General features: G+C 36.1%; 1 protein-coding gene across 7 annotated transcripts in view; it reads left to right on the top strand.

The window, feature by feature from the left end:
* The window catches only part of APC (APC regulator of Wnt signaling pathway), a 97,519-nt gene that overhangs the window by 73,863 nt on the left and 7,090 nt on the right, over window positions 1–16,566 (top strand). For 5 of the 7 annotated variants that reach the window (XM_014258748.2, XM_014258750.2, XM_014258746.2 and 2 more), the window contains 8 exons: window positions 4,018–4,122; window positions 7,737–7,859; window positions 10,320–10,698; window positions 11,790–11,885; window positions 12,442–12,581; window positions 13,604–13,681; window positions 15,571–15,687; window positions 16,325–16,539. In XM_014258748.2, the coding sequence (XP_014114223.2) occupies window positions 4,018–4,122; window positions 7,737–7,859; window positions 10,320–10,698; window positions 11,790–11,885; window positions 12,442–12,581; window positions 13,604–13,681; window positions 15,571–15,687; window positions 16,325–16,539 (1,253 nt within the window). The remainder of the gene's footprint in view (window positions 1–4,017; window positions 4,123–7,736; window positions 7,860–10,319; window positions 10,699–11,789; window positions 11,886–12,441; window positions 12,582–13,603; window positions 13,682–15,570; window positions 15,688–16,324; window positions 16,540–16,566) is intronic. The other 2 variants (XM_014258749.2, XM_005529995.3) reach the window with 1 other exon arrangement.

The following is a 16,566-nucleotide window of genomic DNA, read 5'->3' as shown; positions in this document are numbered from 1 at the left end:
TTAACACATATGTATGTATTCAGGAAATGTGATGAATATGTATTTGTTTCAGGAATATAGCCTGGTGTGTTCTCTGTTACTGAGCGTGCTTTGAGGAGAATTCCCCATGCATTCAGCACTGGTGATAAAGAAATGTTGGCTTTCTAAGCTGGTAATTTGGTTGTAGAGTTTATTTTCTGGTTTTCTGTGCCAATAACCAAATTGAATGTGCTCTTTACGTTATAAAGATCTGGTAACAGCAGTAATAAATATCACAGCTTGTCTGCTGTTACAGGAGGCCCTGTGGTGATGCCAGTCACTGTGGAATCCAAGTGCAATATATCTTGAAGAGTAAGACCAAATATAACACTGCAACATAAAATCAGCTTTTGGAAATCAATGAGCAGAGAAAATTCTCACACACATTTTGTCACATTTTTAAGGTTTGGCAAATTGCTAGGTCTTGTGAATTATTCTAGAAAAAATTGAAGTAGTTTACCTTCAAGTGGCGGTATCTTCATCTACTGTAGGGTTAGACCTGTCCAAAAAGAATTTTCAGCTCTTGGGTACAATATGAAATTATTTAAAGGGAAAAATGAAATTTTTGTCAGTAGTGGTAGAGGCCATTCTTTCATAATATCTGTAACTTGAAATATGTGAAGTATTTCCATTAGGCAGAGTTTCTATATGTAAAATGTAAAGGATTTTTTTCTTCCTGAGATTATGCTCAGCAGGTTTTAAGCTGTGATGGACAGGAACATTCTCAAGGATTTGACTCATGAGACTTTCTTTGTCTTCAAATCAACTATAACAAAATTATTTATTACAGTTTCTTGGTTTATTTGTTGCATTTTCCATTTTCTGATATATGTGTTACCTATACATGTATGTATATTGCATTTAATATGGAATGATGGCAATTCCTAATGAAGTAAGTGTCTGCTTTGGCAACTCGCATTGACAAAATATTAGGTAAAATTATTTGTAATTGGCTTTCTTAGCAGAAATAGTCAAGGTCTCCTATGCTAGCTAGAGTTTATAATTTTCTGTTAATAAATACATGAAATTAATAATTGGTAATGATAGTTCTTGCTGACTTCAGAAGCACTTAGAAAATTGTGGCAAATGTGATGGAAGGAGCAGCTCCATATCTCTGTAATTACCACACACAGTCTCCCACAATTTTGCTGCAACAGCAAACAAGTGAACTCTGTCAAACTGATTTTCATGATCTGATGCCAAAATTCAGCAGTGACAGGTTACAAACCCAGCTTAGGCCTCCTCAAAAGTCATGCCTCAAAACAGGTGGTGCAGTTTAACCCTGGGGACCTGAGTGCCATTCTCTGGCAGTTGTGCCTCACATAGGGCTTACAGAGCCTGCTGCTGTTCACATGCTCTGATTCTTTGCTGATGTGGTTGTTATCTTCTGTATTGTCTTCTACAGGGCCCATGTTTGGTGTTGGTGTTCATGTCCCATGAAGAGGGGACATACTTGCAGTGGTTATATTGCCTTTCTAACCATTAATCTGTAGTCTGACAGATAAATATTAATTTATTTACAGTAATACCATAACTATTCAAAAAATATATTTACGTTATCTATGTGAATGGATATGTGCTATTTGCATACATAATAAATAAATGTTTAATCATGTATGTATATAATAGATATTTTTATAAATACTCAGTGTTCAACTAATAACCTGCTTTCTGCTGCCTGTGTTGTTATTAACTCCTTTGTGTCAGTCTGCATGAAGAGGACAGCTCACTTCAAATGACTTCAGTGGCTGAAGTGGTAGGGAGTCTTCACTGAGAACTCTCAGATTGGATGTTCAAGTCCAGCTGATAACTCATGTGACAGTAATGGGTTTGCATGTTGCAAGCACGTTCTGCATTTCAAATTAGATAAGCCCTGCTAGTAACTGTTAAAAACTGCCTTGCAAATTAATTGGTGTGTTGAGTTGACTGCTTTTTGTATTTGCATATTTTTGAGAGTGCTTAGGGGGAATGGGAAAGCATCTCATTCATAAATAGCATATAGCAAACAAATGTATGTGAATAGTAGCATCAGAGAGTGTTAAAGGAGAGCATAAACTTTTCTTGCCAGGGAATGAAATATCTGTGTGTGTCTGTGCTCTGAATGCAGCAGAGCTATTTAATAAATACACCCCATTTTCATCACCCTGCCCCAACCCCAGGAAGAGGGCGTTCTTGGAAGAGGAGTATTATTCCCTCTCAGGTGACCCAGTGAGTCAGAGCCCTGCTGAAGAGCCGTTCAGATTTTCACCTCTAATCATGTTCAGTACTGCTTTCTTTGTTGGATTCAAAAAATCATTTAGTGACTGGAAAATTCTGCCTTGAATTACACTGGAGACTTAGATGTCGACTTTGTGAAACTCATATTCAAGACTGAGTTGTGAAACTTTATTCAAGATTGAATGTGTTGTGAGACAGGAATTCAGCATTATAGTGAATTTACCTTAATGTACAGCAAGGTCTGACCTTGACTGAGTGCCTCATTCTTGCACTGGGAACCAAAGTTTCTTCAGTTACTGTATAAACATAAATAGTAGTTTCATTTTATACACAGTGACAGAGAGGGTGAAAAACTAGAGATCAGATTTAAAAAGTAGTTACACTGTGTGTCCTAGAATACTTTGAGATTTGCTTCGTGGCTTACTCATTTTCCATAAGTGAAGATACAATGTCAAGGAATTTGTTTCCTATAGTTGTTTCCAGTTTTCTCATATTCTGTTTTAGATTTTTCTTGATTTTACATATTACTATTATTAATTTGTGTAATATTTTGACATACCTTTTTCCTTTAGTTAAATTATATTTACAGTTTTAAGTTTACCCCTAAGTTACCACTTCCTGTGCTCATTACTGGTTTCTGAAATTCTGCTCAATGTTAAGTGAGACTCTTCTGTCTTAGATTAACAAAACAGAGTTATTTATTCCAGTGATACTGTATTAATTTAATCACTGAGAGTATTCAGAGATGTTTCAGGGTCTGTACATTGAAGAGAGGTATTGCTAAAAGAGATAAATAACATTAAAGCAAGTTGAGGCAGATTTTGTAATGCTGGCTCTGCAGCTCAAGAACATTGCAGAGCCACATAGAAACTGCATGACATACACCATATGTGGCTAAACAAAGTAATTAAGATTGTGTTGTCTGTTAGGTAGTAGCCTCTCAGTCTGTGAAATGAAGCTTGGTAGCAAAAATAATACTTAGAAAATAATCTTGCTTTCAGCTCCAGACTTCAGCCATTTCCATGGATTATTCATGTCTTTCTGAAAATCTGAAATGTTTTAAACACATTAATAGATGACATGTGATACTTCACATATTTCATAACTGCTCATTTAAATGCCTGTCAGTGGCAGGGAGACTAATTCAGTTTTTACATAGATGTATAAAAATCCGTTTTCCTAAAGGAACTGAAACCTGCCTGTATCAGCTTGTCACATCAGTTAAATTTATTTTGACAAAATTTTAGATAGATCAGTATCAGGCTGTATAAATCTCTTTTCTGTCAAAGTGGTAATTCCTGCACTGTTTGTCCTTGACATTTAGAAGGATTCTTATAGTACAGACAGATATCCTTCTGTTCAAGTAGAAATTATTCATCTTTGAACGTGAATCTCAATTGAACAGTGCTGACCGTGGTCCCCAGTAAAAAAAGCAGAGATCACGTGGCCAAGCAGAGCAGACAGTTGTTTGCTCCAATTCTGTTACATTTCTGATAGGGATGTGAGCACAGCTGGTGGAAAATGGTGCTGCTGTGTGTCACAGTGGATCCTTTGTCTTGCAGGGCTGTAATCCTCAGAGGAAATGCTTCTCTTTCATCTCACAGTTTTTTGAAGGCACTCAGTCTCGGCTGTTAATTTTTGAGGCTCAGGGTTATGAAATGCAAAGTGCTGCTCAGTGGCTTCCTGAGGATGCAGTATTGATGCACTCACAGCCAAGAAAGCTTTGAATGGTAAAATGTACCTCATTTCTGTTTGTAATTTCATAAACTCTTGTATTAACAGAGAGCACCTCAAAGCAAGCATGAGGCAGGTTCCCATGATACAGAGAGGCAGAATGAAGGTCAAGTAGCAGCAGAAATCAGCGTGGCAACCAGCAGTACTGGTCAGGTAAATAGAGTATTTTGCTTGTTTTAATATAATTAAATATTTAAAGCATATGAAGCTTACATGTTGGTTACTGTGTTTGCATGCCTACTTGTTAAAAAAAATTAATTATTTTCTTCTTTCCATCTATATCTGGGAAATTTCTTGTATTTACTGGAAGGAAGTTTTTTAATAAAGGGAAGTATAAATATTCAATAATGCAGGGAGCATTTTTCTTTTGTTTAAATGATTAATGAGTCTAATGGTGTGAAAGAGACAGCAAGATTGACTACAGAAAATGTATTTCATTGTAGGTGAATTGTAATATAAGAAGTATTAGCAAATTATGAGTTCAAATTTTCATTTTAGAAATTGCCACTAAGATATTGGTGATTGGTGAAAGAAAGGAAGTAAATTACAGGTTTATTATTAATGTTTCTTTAATACTATATTATCTAAAGCTTTGAAACTGAATGTATCAATGAAGTAATCTGAAAGTTGGCTGAGAGGTTATTTAAATGCTTCTAAAAAACGCTTCATTGCTGTTCCTCCTTTTGTTACTGAAATACAGCAGTGGGATATTTTGAGGTATACATTAAATTCTTTACTTGCCTTTTAAAACCAATATTTATCAACATTTATTACTTCTCTCTTTGGCTAAAAATACTTTTATTTATTTACCATGATTATTTCCTTCATGATTTCCAACTGTAGCTTAGACATTCACACTAATAATTTGGGTTTTTGAAACTTCACACTACAGATTTAATAGCTGAATTCATATACAGGATATTTTTGTTACTCCAGGGAAGTAGAATTATTAAAGTAGTTCCAAAAGTGTCTTGTAGGTGTATCAGAAAGAATTGTGGTTTGGCTGGAATATTTCACTTGATTAAACATTAAGCACAACCTATAATTTTGCTTTTGAAGTATATTTGATCACCATTTGGAATTAAATTCTATCATCCATATCTTATTGAGGTTCTGACTCTTAATTCTTATGACAGCTTTATTGTTTGGGAAGAAAATAGTTCACTGCTGCTTTGGGGCTGAAAGCATAATGTATTTAAATAATTGATGCATTGTTGCTTTATCATCCATCTTCAGAGAATGAATTAGGAGTTTTTCATGGACAATATATTTTGCAGAGAAGGAAGGGAGGAAGGAAGAAGGGATTGTCATGTCTTGGCAGACTTATACAAATGGAAGATCCATTCATAATTCAGTTGATGCCTTAACATTGAGGATTTGTGCAATTTTGACCTTTGCCATGTAAAAATGTATGAAACATGGATATTCCTTCCTCCTGGTGGGGGATAGAGCCAGGGCACTGTATCTGTGTTAAAGCAGCCATCTGGGGATTATTTGCTTTCAGTTCAAGTCCAGACAGAGGAGGTTTAATGGGTTGGACATAACATTTATCTCTGATAAACCAGCTCAGTATACTTAGAGCAATCACCATTCAGTGGAGTGGGAAGAAAAAGTTTTCACTAAATTATTTGGTTCTAATTGGTTTTGTAGTCAGTGTTAATTGAATCCAAGATCTTTCACTATTCAAGTGTGTCCTTTTCAGTACCATCTTTCAGCTGTCTTTTCTTTTCCATTGCACTCACTATTCTCCCACTGAAGTAAAATTTTGTTCATAGCCTCATTTTGCAAGTTCTATAAAGGAACTTGTTGAAATTGTCCATCTTGTTAAGAAAATATGTCACGAAACAGGGAAAATTACTCAGCTGGCATGGTAAATAGCAGGGTAAAACAATGAGTGAAGGACAGTGAAGTATAAAAGGTGGAAAAGACATGAAGCAGACAGAAAAATATTTTGAAGGAGGAAGTCCCACACAGGAAGGGTACATGTAACCTTTCCTTGTAATTTCCCTTTTTTTTTTGATGAATGGCTGCTTACCTGACATCAGTTTCTTGGCATTAGTCTTTACAAGCCAGTGAGAAATGTAGTTACACTTCAGCTGAACATCCTGGCTCAGGTAGCAGAGCCACATGATGGCTCTGAAGGAATTGGTTACCTGAACTGAAGTTAATACAGTTAGGGGGAAACTATTGTAAAATTTTGCTATTTCCATCTACACCATGGTAAACTTTAATAGATAGTGTCCTAGACTTATGTCATTTTTACCTTCTTGGATGAAACAATCACACTGAGCATAATAATAGATCATTTTGATATGCACATTATGTTGGACCTGTAATCCTCTGAATGTAGTTTGAGGAAATATGAAGGGATTGCAAGGTGTAAAAATTTGGGAATTCATTCCCATATTCCTAGCACTGAACATTATTTTTGTGAATAATGGAGAAAATATAGTGTGATTTTCTTCCTAAGCTTTTAAATTTTGATTTTTTCCCTGTAGTCAACAGAGAAAATAAGGGTTTGTTTATAAAGGAAATATAGATTGGAATAAATGGTGCTAATATAAATAATTTCAATTACACTCCTGTAGCATAAAATACTTCTTCTGGAACATGTATCACATTTTCTGGATTCAAATGCAAGACTGAAATGAGTATTATAATGTTAATGTGTTTAAATATTCCAGTATAGCTAGATTCTCTTCTGTCTATACAAACACTTCATTAAGTTACACCTACCTTATACTTACATTTTCTTTCAACTTCACATTTAAGATGTTGAACTGCATGAACTGCAAAATTCCTCTTTCTTTATGGAAAACATAGAAGAAACAGACATTATTTCAAAGTGTCTTCCATGGAGTTTTCTTCAGTATGCTACCTATTTTTACTGGGAAAAAAATTGTATTCATTGATCCAGATAATTTGAAAACATTTTGCAAATTAGGCTAATATTCCATTAACAGATTTTAGCTTTTTTGAGGATCAAAGAAAAACTGGTGACTACCTCAGGAAAACAGCTATTGATACTAAAACTGTTCTCTAAACAAATAAATATTTTTAATGTCCCGAAGCAAATGGGAAGGGAGTGACATAGCAAGGGAAATTTCACAGATAGAAAGAAAACAACACCAAATAAAAAAAAGTAAAGAATATGAGTGGATAAAAAGTGGCAGAAAAATGTAAATACATTAAATTAATTAAAAGAAGACAGATGCTAATAATTGAGTCTTGCTAATACAAGTAGGAGCACACCTAGATTCTAGGAAAATTATGTCAAGTTGTGTCAGCATTGTTTTATAGTTTTCACTAAAAAAACTATGCAACCACTAATAATTTGCTTTTGAAATGGACAAATTCAAGTAGAGTTATTCATTGCCCAGATCAGTCTCTCTTACTGGTGGGTTCTTGAATGCCTATTCAAATGCATTATGAAATCTGACATAAACACTGAGGTTGTTTTTTTCACACTGTCAAAATTATTCTTCAGTTTGTTCCAAAATCCAGTTCTTCTTGGTGCAAATAGTAACTATAAATCCATTCAGTTGAAAATATGGTTCTAATGAGACTGAATCTCAGGAGAAGGGGTTAATAAAACCAGGTTTAACAGTGACCTCTATGTTGTGTCAAGGCAGAGAGGAGCTAACAGAAACAGGTTGGCAGTTCATTGCTGTCAGCAAAACTGCATCATCCAGTGCTGAAACTCAATTAGCCAATGTTGTTCTTTCCCTCAGACTTTGTTTTATATGAGTTGTTGTTTAAATCTGTAGGGTTCTGCTGCTCGAGTGGACCATGAGACAGCCAGTGTTATGAGCTCTAGTAGTAACTATTCTGTTCCTCGAAGACTGACAAGTCATCTGGGTACCAAGGTAACCGAAGATTACAAACCACAGGTCGCTAATGCTACATTTTTACTAATACAATAACCTCATTGTTTCTGCCAATAGTACTAATATTATCTGAACAGTCTTGTCCATACATAGTAATTTTTATTAAGTTAAAATTTTAGAATATTTTTTCAACCTTGAAAATATATGCACAGATATAGGGTTTTTTTTTTTTAACTTGTTAATGATGATGTTACAATAAGGAACAAGCAATTCCTAGAAGTTACTGGAATATCTAAAGACCTTGTGATGTTGCTTTATAATCAATGATGAAAGTTAACCTTTTTAAGAGCATTTCTTCAAATACTTTTGCAGACTCTAAATCCACAAAACAGACACAGTTGCCAAGAAATTAAATAGACAAAAAAAAATTATGTAAGCCTTTCACAGCATCTTCAGATAGAAGACTGCCCTCAAAAATACATATGCAGCATAAGAAGAGAGGGGAAGAAAAAGGCAAATTCATGAGCCACTGGATCTCATAATGCCTCTGGAATCAGCAGCAATATGAATACTATGGGTGCTGTGCTGAGCACAGTCCTCTGGGAAGCTGGATCTATTGATTTTGCATAGTGTTAATGATTTTGGGCCTCAAAACAGTGTTACAATGTTGTCATTTCAGTCCCACGCTGTATGCACATCCTAAATATAGGTGACATCAGCTGTCTGTCTTCCAGTTTTCACTGCAAACTGTAGAACTCTGTAAAGTTACAAACAGCGGGAAAAGTGCCTGAGGGCAGTGAGTGTGGAAGGATGCAGGAAAAGACACAGATTGAACTGAGTATGCTCTGGGGTAGGAAATTATTAATATTAATGGCCAAAAAGGGAAAATGGTAGAGATTCTAAATGGAGGAGTGCATTTACTGGCACAGTGAGTCTGTGGACAGTGTGTTTAAACAAGAGAAACAAATAGATTTTTTTGTTTATTTTTCCTATAGTACATGAGCTGCAATTTGGAGGCCTGATTTCATGGCTTCTTCAGCTTTATTCTCTGGCAAAAACTTTATTTTGCAAATCCAACTAACGCTGGACACTAACACTAATTAGCTGTCAATTGAAACTTCTGCAAAGAGATACATAAAGCCAATTAAATTCACTCTCCTTTTAGAATCAAAGAGTTTGTTTAAATGCTACATTTGGACTTTTCCAGACCAGAAAGACAGGATCTCCAAACTGGGATGCTAGACTGTCGTAGAAGTGGCTCCTATTTCAATGGGTTTTGCCATGTGACCTTATAGTTTCACAGACTCTAAGATTTGTATTGCCTCAGCAATCCTGTAGTGTTTAGAGAAGTCTGTTACCAGACTCACTATTTAGTCTGCCTGCTGCTGTTCACTTTTTTTAAAATTCAGTGTGTATATTAATCTTCAGGGACAATGGAATTGTCACTGAAGATACCAAATAAAATCATTCATTGATACGGTAACCAGTGCAAATATCTAATTATTAGTAGGAAAATTTGTCTAATGGTCCAAAGTCTTATTTCTTCCTTAATTACTATAGTCTAGAGAAAAACACACGCTTCTACTTCATAATTCCCTTTGATAGTTTCTTTATGTTGTGCTTTGACTTTGAATGTTCCTGTTTATCTTGGCTTTAGGAGTTTGGAGTTTTTAGATAGTATCTAAGATCATCCTCTACATCCTGTTATTCTGCTAAAAGTTGACTGGAAGAATCAAATGCATTTCTAGATTGAAAGCTGTTACTGAAGAGTGGGAGTACAAACCAAATAGTGTCTTGACCACAATATTATATAAAAACCAAAGAAATCACTTAAAAATTGCTGTATTTTATTAAAAAAAATTGGGTTACTCAGAGTTAAATGGGTAATGTTGGGGTTTTCATGGTGTGAGTTAATTTTACGCTCAGTATTTAATACATACTAAATAAGCATGTTTGCTTTACTGTTCTTATCCCTGTAAACCTGAAGAAGTATTAATTTAACTCTTTAGTTTTGCATTTGCTCTAAATAATTTGGTCCATATAAAAGTCAGACATCATAGCAAAAAATTATCAGTTAATTTGAGGTATTTTAAAGGAAAAGTTTAAAATACATGGATATCATGTTTTTTCAGCTTGATGTAGACTATAAAGAAAGCATCATTAATTCACATGGACCATAGCTTTTTAAAGACAGACTTAATTTTGAAGGTATTTTGGTTTCCCAAAATGAAACACTTTCTTTATATGTTTGTTTAATCTTTTTGTACAATGGAAATCTGGAAGTCTTTGTTACTGGTTTTGTATATTAATAGAGTTACAGACACTTCCAGCCATTTAAGCACTAAGTGGAATTTATTAAGATTATGAGTGCTGGAGTAGTAATAGTATTTAATTACTTTTAAATAGCACAGGTTTATTTTACCATAAGAGTGGTTTTTGCTCATATGTACAATTCTAATTTCATTTCAATTTGATGTGTGTTTTTAAAACGTAACTGTATTTTTAAAATCATTTGACCTGCAGGTGGAAATGGTGTATTCATTGTTATCAATGCTTGGTACTCATGATAAAGATGACATGTCAAGAACATTGCTAGCAATGTCTAGCTCCCAGGACAGCTGCATAGCCATGCGTCAGTCTGGATGTCTTCCTCTCCTCATCCAGCTTTTACATGGCAACGATAAGGACTCTGTGTTGTTAGGAAACTCCCGTGGTAGTAAAGAGGCCCGTGCCAGAGCCAGCGCAGCACTGCACAACATCATTCACTCCCAGCCCGATGATAAGCGAGGCAGACGGGAAATCCGTGTGCTCCATCTCTTGGAGCAGATCCGTGCTTACTGTGAAACGTGTTGGGAATGGCAGGAGGCACATGAACAAGGCATGGACCAAGACAAAAACCCAAGTAGGTTCTGCAAGCCATATAAACACATTTTGAGGATATATTGAATAGAGTAAATTTACAGAAAGTACAACTTTAATCTGACTTCTTGTTGAATGTATGCAAGTTTTCTTATTACACATATGTGTGTGGTTTCTTCTTTATTAAAGTTCAGTTACTGTTTGTGTCACAGATATGGTACCCTACTTAAAAGCTTCTTATTTAAATCTTAGACTTTGGTGTGCTTTCCAGATAGCAGTTCTAGTGGTTTATATTTGTAATTTGTAAAATAATATTGAATATGTACTCATTCAGTTTTTACATTTTTATGGATAAACAATCCCAAATTGCTTTTCATGCAGATGTTTAGGAGATAGCACATTCCTTTTGGGAGAGGGGCAGAGAGCACAAATTTAAAAACCTCCATCCATCAAAATGGATGTTGTATGTGAGAAATGTAAATTAATAGGATTTTTCTCAGGGAACATTTAGAAAAATAGGTAACTTTAGAGTTACCTTAGTTGCTTCTCTGAATTGAGGGCATCCCATGAGTGCAGCCTGTAGGTGTCCGTGGCAGGTGTGTGACTGAAATCAGGGCTGCCTTGTGCCTGGGGCAGTTCAGCAGGAGTGGGCTCTGCACAAGCTGTAAAGTACCATTTCTGCATTACCCAGAACCTAGCTCACAAAAGTATGAACTTAAAAACTTGTAGGTTATGAAGCAAAGGGTCTAATTAACCATTCATAAGGATATAGTGCCCAAAGAAACAGAATATTATTTAGTGCCACCAGAATATTTGATCAGATTGATTTGTTTCACAAAGATTATTAATTTCTAAGATTAATAAGGTAATATTTTTGTACTGCAGGCTGTGTTTCTAACTCAGCACATAGATTCAGGATTCTCCCTAATTTGTTTTAAAACATCAAATATTTTTAAAGTACACACTTTCTCTAGTAATAATCTTAACTAATTGTCTGTTCATGGATTGCTGGGAAGATACAAACCTGACCAAAACTGCAGCTGATTTGTTTTTGAGATGAGATTTGCTCTGGAAAACTAATGATCTAGATAAAATCACCTAGGAGGTACTAATTTTTACCTGTTTCTGGATCAGTGCCTGCTCCAGTGGATCATCAGATTTGCCCTGCAGTGTGTGTTTTGATGAAACTTTCATTTGATGAAGAACACAGACATGCAATGAATGAACTTGGTAAGATCAGACTTCAGAAGCTTGCTAGAAACCATGGCACTCCTTGTGCATGTCACTGCATATATGGCTTTTTTTTACTAACAGTTTAAGCTATTAACAACAATTCATTTGTTGCCCCCTAAGTGCTGAAAACAGTTGAAATTAACCACACCATTTCCCGGTGGATGAATTATTATGTCAGTTACTGTTTTTTCTGTCATGAATTGTGAATTTTGGAAGAGTAGTATTATTGTGGGAATATTTGCAATTTTACAGGTATTGGACTTAAAATGGAGACTATTTCCTGGGATGGGTGGTTTTCTGGTTGGTGTTTTAGTGGTTTTTTTTCATCCTGCATTTGTTCGTGTCTGACAGCCTGAATTTTTTTAGTCCATGTTCAATAAATTTCATGCATGCAATTTTAGCAATTCATATGTTTTTCTGAGCATTGTGGGTTTCAGATATTTGAGGTTTGCTCTGTACATAAAGATGGAGTTTGTTCCTTCCTATATATACTTAAAATACTGGAGTACAGATTTTTTTTTTTTTTTTTTTTCTTACCTGAATCTCTTTGAAGGTGGTTTGCAGGCCATTGCTGAACTGTTGCAAGTGGATTGTGAAATGTATGGACTCACAAATGATCACTATAGTGTTACCCTAAGGAGGTATGCTGGCATGGCTCTGACAAACCTGACTTTTGGAGATGTAGCAAACAAGGTGAGAGAAGAACTGTAAACTTGCGGTAATTTCAGTTCATAGGTGTTTGAATTACAGCTCTCAACGCAGGTGATTAAAATTTCCAGGATAGGATATTGACCTCAAACTCAAGGCAGGAGTTCCAAATATCTCTCTCATTCCATCTTGTTGCTGATGGAGAGCACTACAACCAGAATGTTGCATCATACAAGTATGGTATTGGCTCTCAAATCACTTTTGTCACTGAAAGCAAGGATTTGATCTATTGGCCTGATTTTTCAGTGAGAACTAGGTTAGTATGGTATAGTGATTTTATAGTAACTGATTCTTTCTGAGAATGTTGAACTAAAATTCATAATCGGGTCAAGTCTTATGAAGTTTTCAGTTATTTAACAACACTGCTAGCATCTAATGAAATTTTTTCAAACCTCTTCAGGATAGAGCTTGCTTTTAAATATCTGGATCATATCTGGATCAAACTGGGCACTAGTTCAATCATTATAAGAGAAAATTGTTTTCCCTAAGTTCTGACAAGGACATTTCTTTCAGTAGCTAGAACCTTCCAATAGATTATTGCCCCAAAGTTTGCCAGCCTGTGTATCTTAAAATAACTCCATACTGAAGACTTACCTTTCTGCCCTAGATGGAAGACATTTCAGCAGTAAATGAAAATAATAGACTTCAGAGAACTCAGGATTTTTTCTCTCACTAGGCAGTAGGTAACAACACATTGCTGGCTCACAGGGGTTTTTATCTGGTGCAAAGGAAAGAAGCCTTCTAAGGTAGTAAATGTTCAGATCATGTCCTAGAGCTGCTGTAAAAAATACAAAATTTTAGCACAATTTTACCACTTATGTATTGAAACTGATAGCTATGCTGAAATTTTTAATAGTTGTAAATCAAGTATTGTTGACAACATATTTAGTAAGTTTCCATTAAACTTATATATGATTTGCTTAAAATATCAAAACATTGTACAGAAGCAGCTGTCTAACCTGCTGTTTAATACTGCTTACTTTCATTTTCCTCCTGATTCCTACCAGGCTACATTATGTTCCATGAAGGGCTGCATGAGAGCTCTTGTAGCCCAGCTGAAATCTGAAAGTGAAGACTTACAGCAGGTAATGCTCTTTTGAGATAAAATATTTCTTTCGTTTGTCTGCTTTAAGTTTAATGTGAAATCTTTCTCATACTCATTTCATTAATTAGGAAGTACACTCTTGAAAAACATTCTTATCTGCGGGATCATGTTCTGGGATTTTTTTTGTGGTTTGTGTTTTTTTTTAAATCGTAATGCATGTGCTGCAAATCTTATTTTTATGACTGTGATCTGTTAGAGTCTGTTCTAATGGGTCCTGCTGTGTAAAAAAAACAGTCTGAAAATAAAGCCTTTAGGAAGTGCTTCCTAAAGGGTAATCCTCAGAGCTAAGAGAGCAGAACTGTTGGAACTTGTGTAAAATTATTAAATATTCAATTATAATCAACTTTAACACTTATTGCATAGAAAGTTGAACAGCTCTTTAAAAGAAAATCCCCATTTTTGCAGTCTGAGTGAATCACCAGATAAAAGAACAATTTTAAATAAAATTGACCTTATCTCTTAAAATGTTAACAAAATATTCTCTCCTTAATAGGAGTAGGTCACTAGTTACAATTGAGGATAATGTTAGAATTACAATAGACATTACTGGATAAACTCTGGGATATTAGGACAGGTATTAAGTATTCTTGGAAGGAGAGCCACAGCTCCATGGGCCCTCTGATCCCCCTCCAGGATGTCTCCAGCCACTAGCACGTAGACACCACAACGACACACAGAGCAGAAGTCCTCCACTCAGGACAAGTTATAAATGGGATTTAGTAAGAATATGAGACTGAATGTACTCAGAAGGCATGTCCACGCAACTGGATCAGACAATCAACTGTTCAGGTGTCACTGTGCCTTTCTGTCCCCTGTGCTTTCCTGTGCTGAAAGATCACCTCAATCCATCTGTTTTCTTGCCTTTGAGACCTTTGGGTCCTGCTATCCTGCAATAAGTGTTCTACAGTTCCAGAATACTCTTTCCCTGGATCCCACAAAGTGTCCCACATCCCCTACAAAAGGGGCAGAGAGCTGCTCCCTTTGAGTACCCTGAGTGTCACAGCTGGGCCATGGGGTGGTGAGTTCCCTGGGAGAGTCTGGGGAGAGCCTGGACAGGGCACAGTTCCCACCTGGCTTTGGGCTTCTGTCCTCCTCTGGCTGTGTCAAGGTGGGCTCTGATGGGCTGGTGGGAGCAGCCAGAGCAGGACGTTCCCAGGCCCTTCCATGAGCCACTGGCTCCCTGCACTCCACTGGAGGGGTGAACAAGGGAGCACACACCTGTAAAGTTTCTGCACTTCTGTGACAAGAACATCCATAAGCAAAAGTTTGCTATCAAATCCATTTCATGAGGGATATGCATGCTTACAGCTGCTCATGAATGGGTGGAGTTTAATGTGTAATGACTGTCCATTACAATGACAACCTATCTCGGTCTAACTGGTGCCAAGTACAAGGACATCTTCTGGAGATAACTATTCTGCTTGTAAAAGGCAGTGTATTTTAAAAAGGCTTGAAAAAGCTTTATTAACGCCAAAATAATCATACCATCTGAGACAGGCAAATGGTATTCTTCTATTCTCTAAGTGGAAAAACAAGAGAAAAATATTATATAAATGTCTCCCCTGAAATGACGCAACTCTAGAACAGACATATGAGTTGAGAAAAAATATCTACAAATATTCTACTGGTGTGGGAAGCAGGGAACGTGATTTAAAATCTCTGTTTCAAGTACCAACACACAGGAGCCAGTACCTTTGATCAAAGTTGATGCTGAAACATTAGACCAGTCTAGCAGACAATATAACAAAAAGCAGATGTTAGCAAATTTTAGGTCAGTAACTGAACATGACAAGTCCATGAGGAAAGTTGGATCACCTGCTAAAAAAGTATCTATCTTGAAATACGTTGTTTTTCTTTCACATTTTGCAGGTCATTGCAAGTGTGTTGAGGAACTTGTCCTGGCGAGCAGATGTAAACAGTAAAAAGACTCTTAGAGAAGTTGGAAGTGTGAAAGCATTGATGGAATGTGCTTTAGAAGTTAAGAAGGTATCTTCTATAAGTGATTAAATTGAATTTTTGAGAGATTGCATTTATTCTACACAAAACACTAATATTGTTTGACCATTTTTGATAACACCAGTTGGTCAAACAGTTGATGTGGTTCAGGTAATTTGCTTTGAAGAAGAATTTGATTTAACATGACAGCAGACTGCAGTGGAGCAATGGCATCTCAAAACTAATATTGATCTGATTTTATTTATGAGGGTTGACTGCTTTTGCTTTTCATTTTCATGATCTGTACTGTTAAAATAGTATTTTTTATAATTTTGTCATTTAATAAAAGCTATTTCCAGTTAGTTAGTTGTTATCTACCACTTCTTTAGTGTGTGGATGGGTGTGTATTCCATCCCAGAGACTCCTGCCAACTGGTCTTCAAACTTTCTGTGATTGTGGCAGCAAGTATTGAGGCACATATTTGTAATACCTCTGGGGGAGGCAGTACCAAATCCATGATTGAAGGAAGGAACAAAGTGAACAAAAGTGTGCAGTGCTGCCTGCACCCAGCTTACCACCCCAGAGCTGAACTAGAATGTACACAGCCCCTTTAAGCTAATTTAATGTGTTTCTGAGAGTTCTGGGTCAATAACTGAAAACTTCACCTGTCATGTTGCTCTTTTCCTAGGAATCCACCCTGAAAAGTGTTCTGAGTGCCTTATGGAATTTGTCAGCACACTGCACTGGGAACAAAGCTGACATATGCGCTGTTGATGGTGCTCTTGCATTTCTCGTTGGCACACTGACATACCGGAGCCAAACAAACACTTTAGCCATCATAGAAAGTGGAGGAGGAATACTAAGAAATGTTTCTAGCCTAATTGCTACTAATGAGGACCATAGGTAGGTACACTTCTGACAATTTTTAGC

Source organism: Pseudopodoces humilis, chromosome 4 (assembly GCF_049639895.1).
Source record: "Pseudopodoces humilis isolate 2021_Gansu_Grassland_sample_001 chromosome 4, ASM4963989v1, whole genome shotgun sequence".
Classification (NCBI taxonomy): domain Eukaryota; kingdom Metazoa; phylum Chordata; class Aves; order Passeriformes; family Paridae; genus Pseudopodoces; species Pseudopodoces humilis.
The sequence above is the reverse complement of the archived record's forward strand: the minus strand, read 5'-3'. Positions and strand labels throughout refer to the sequence as shown.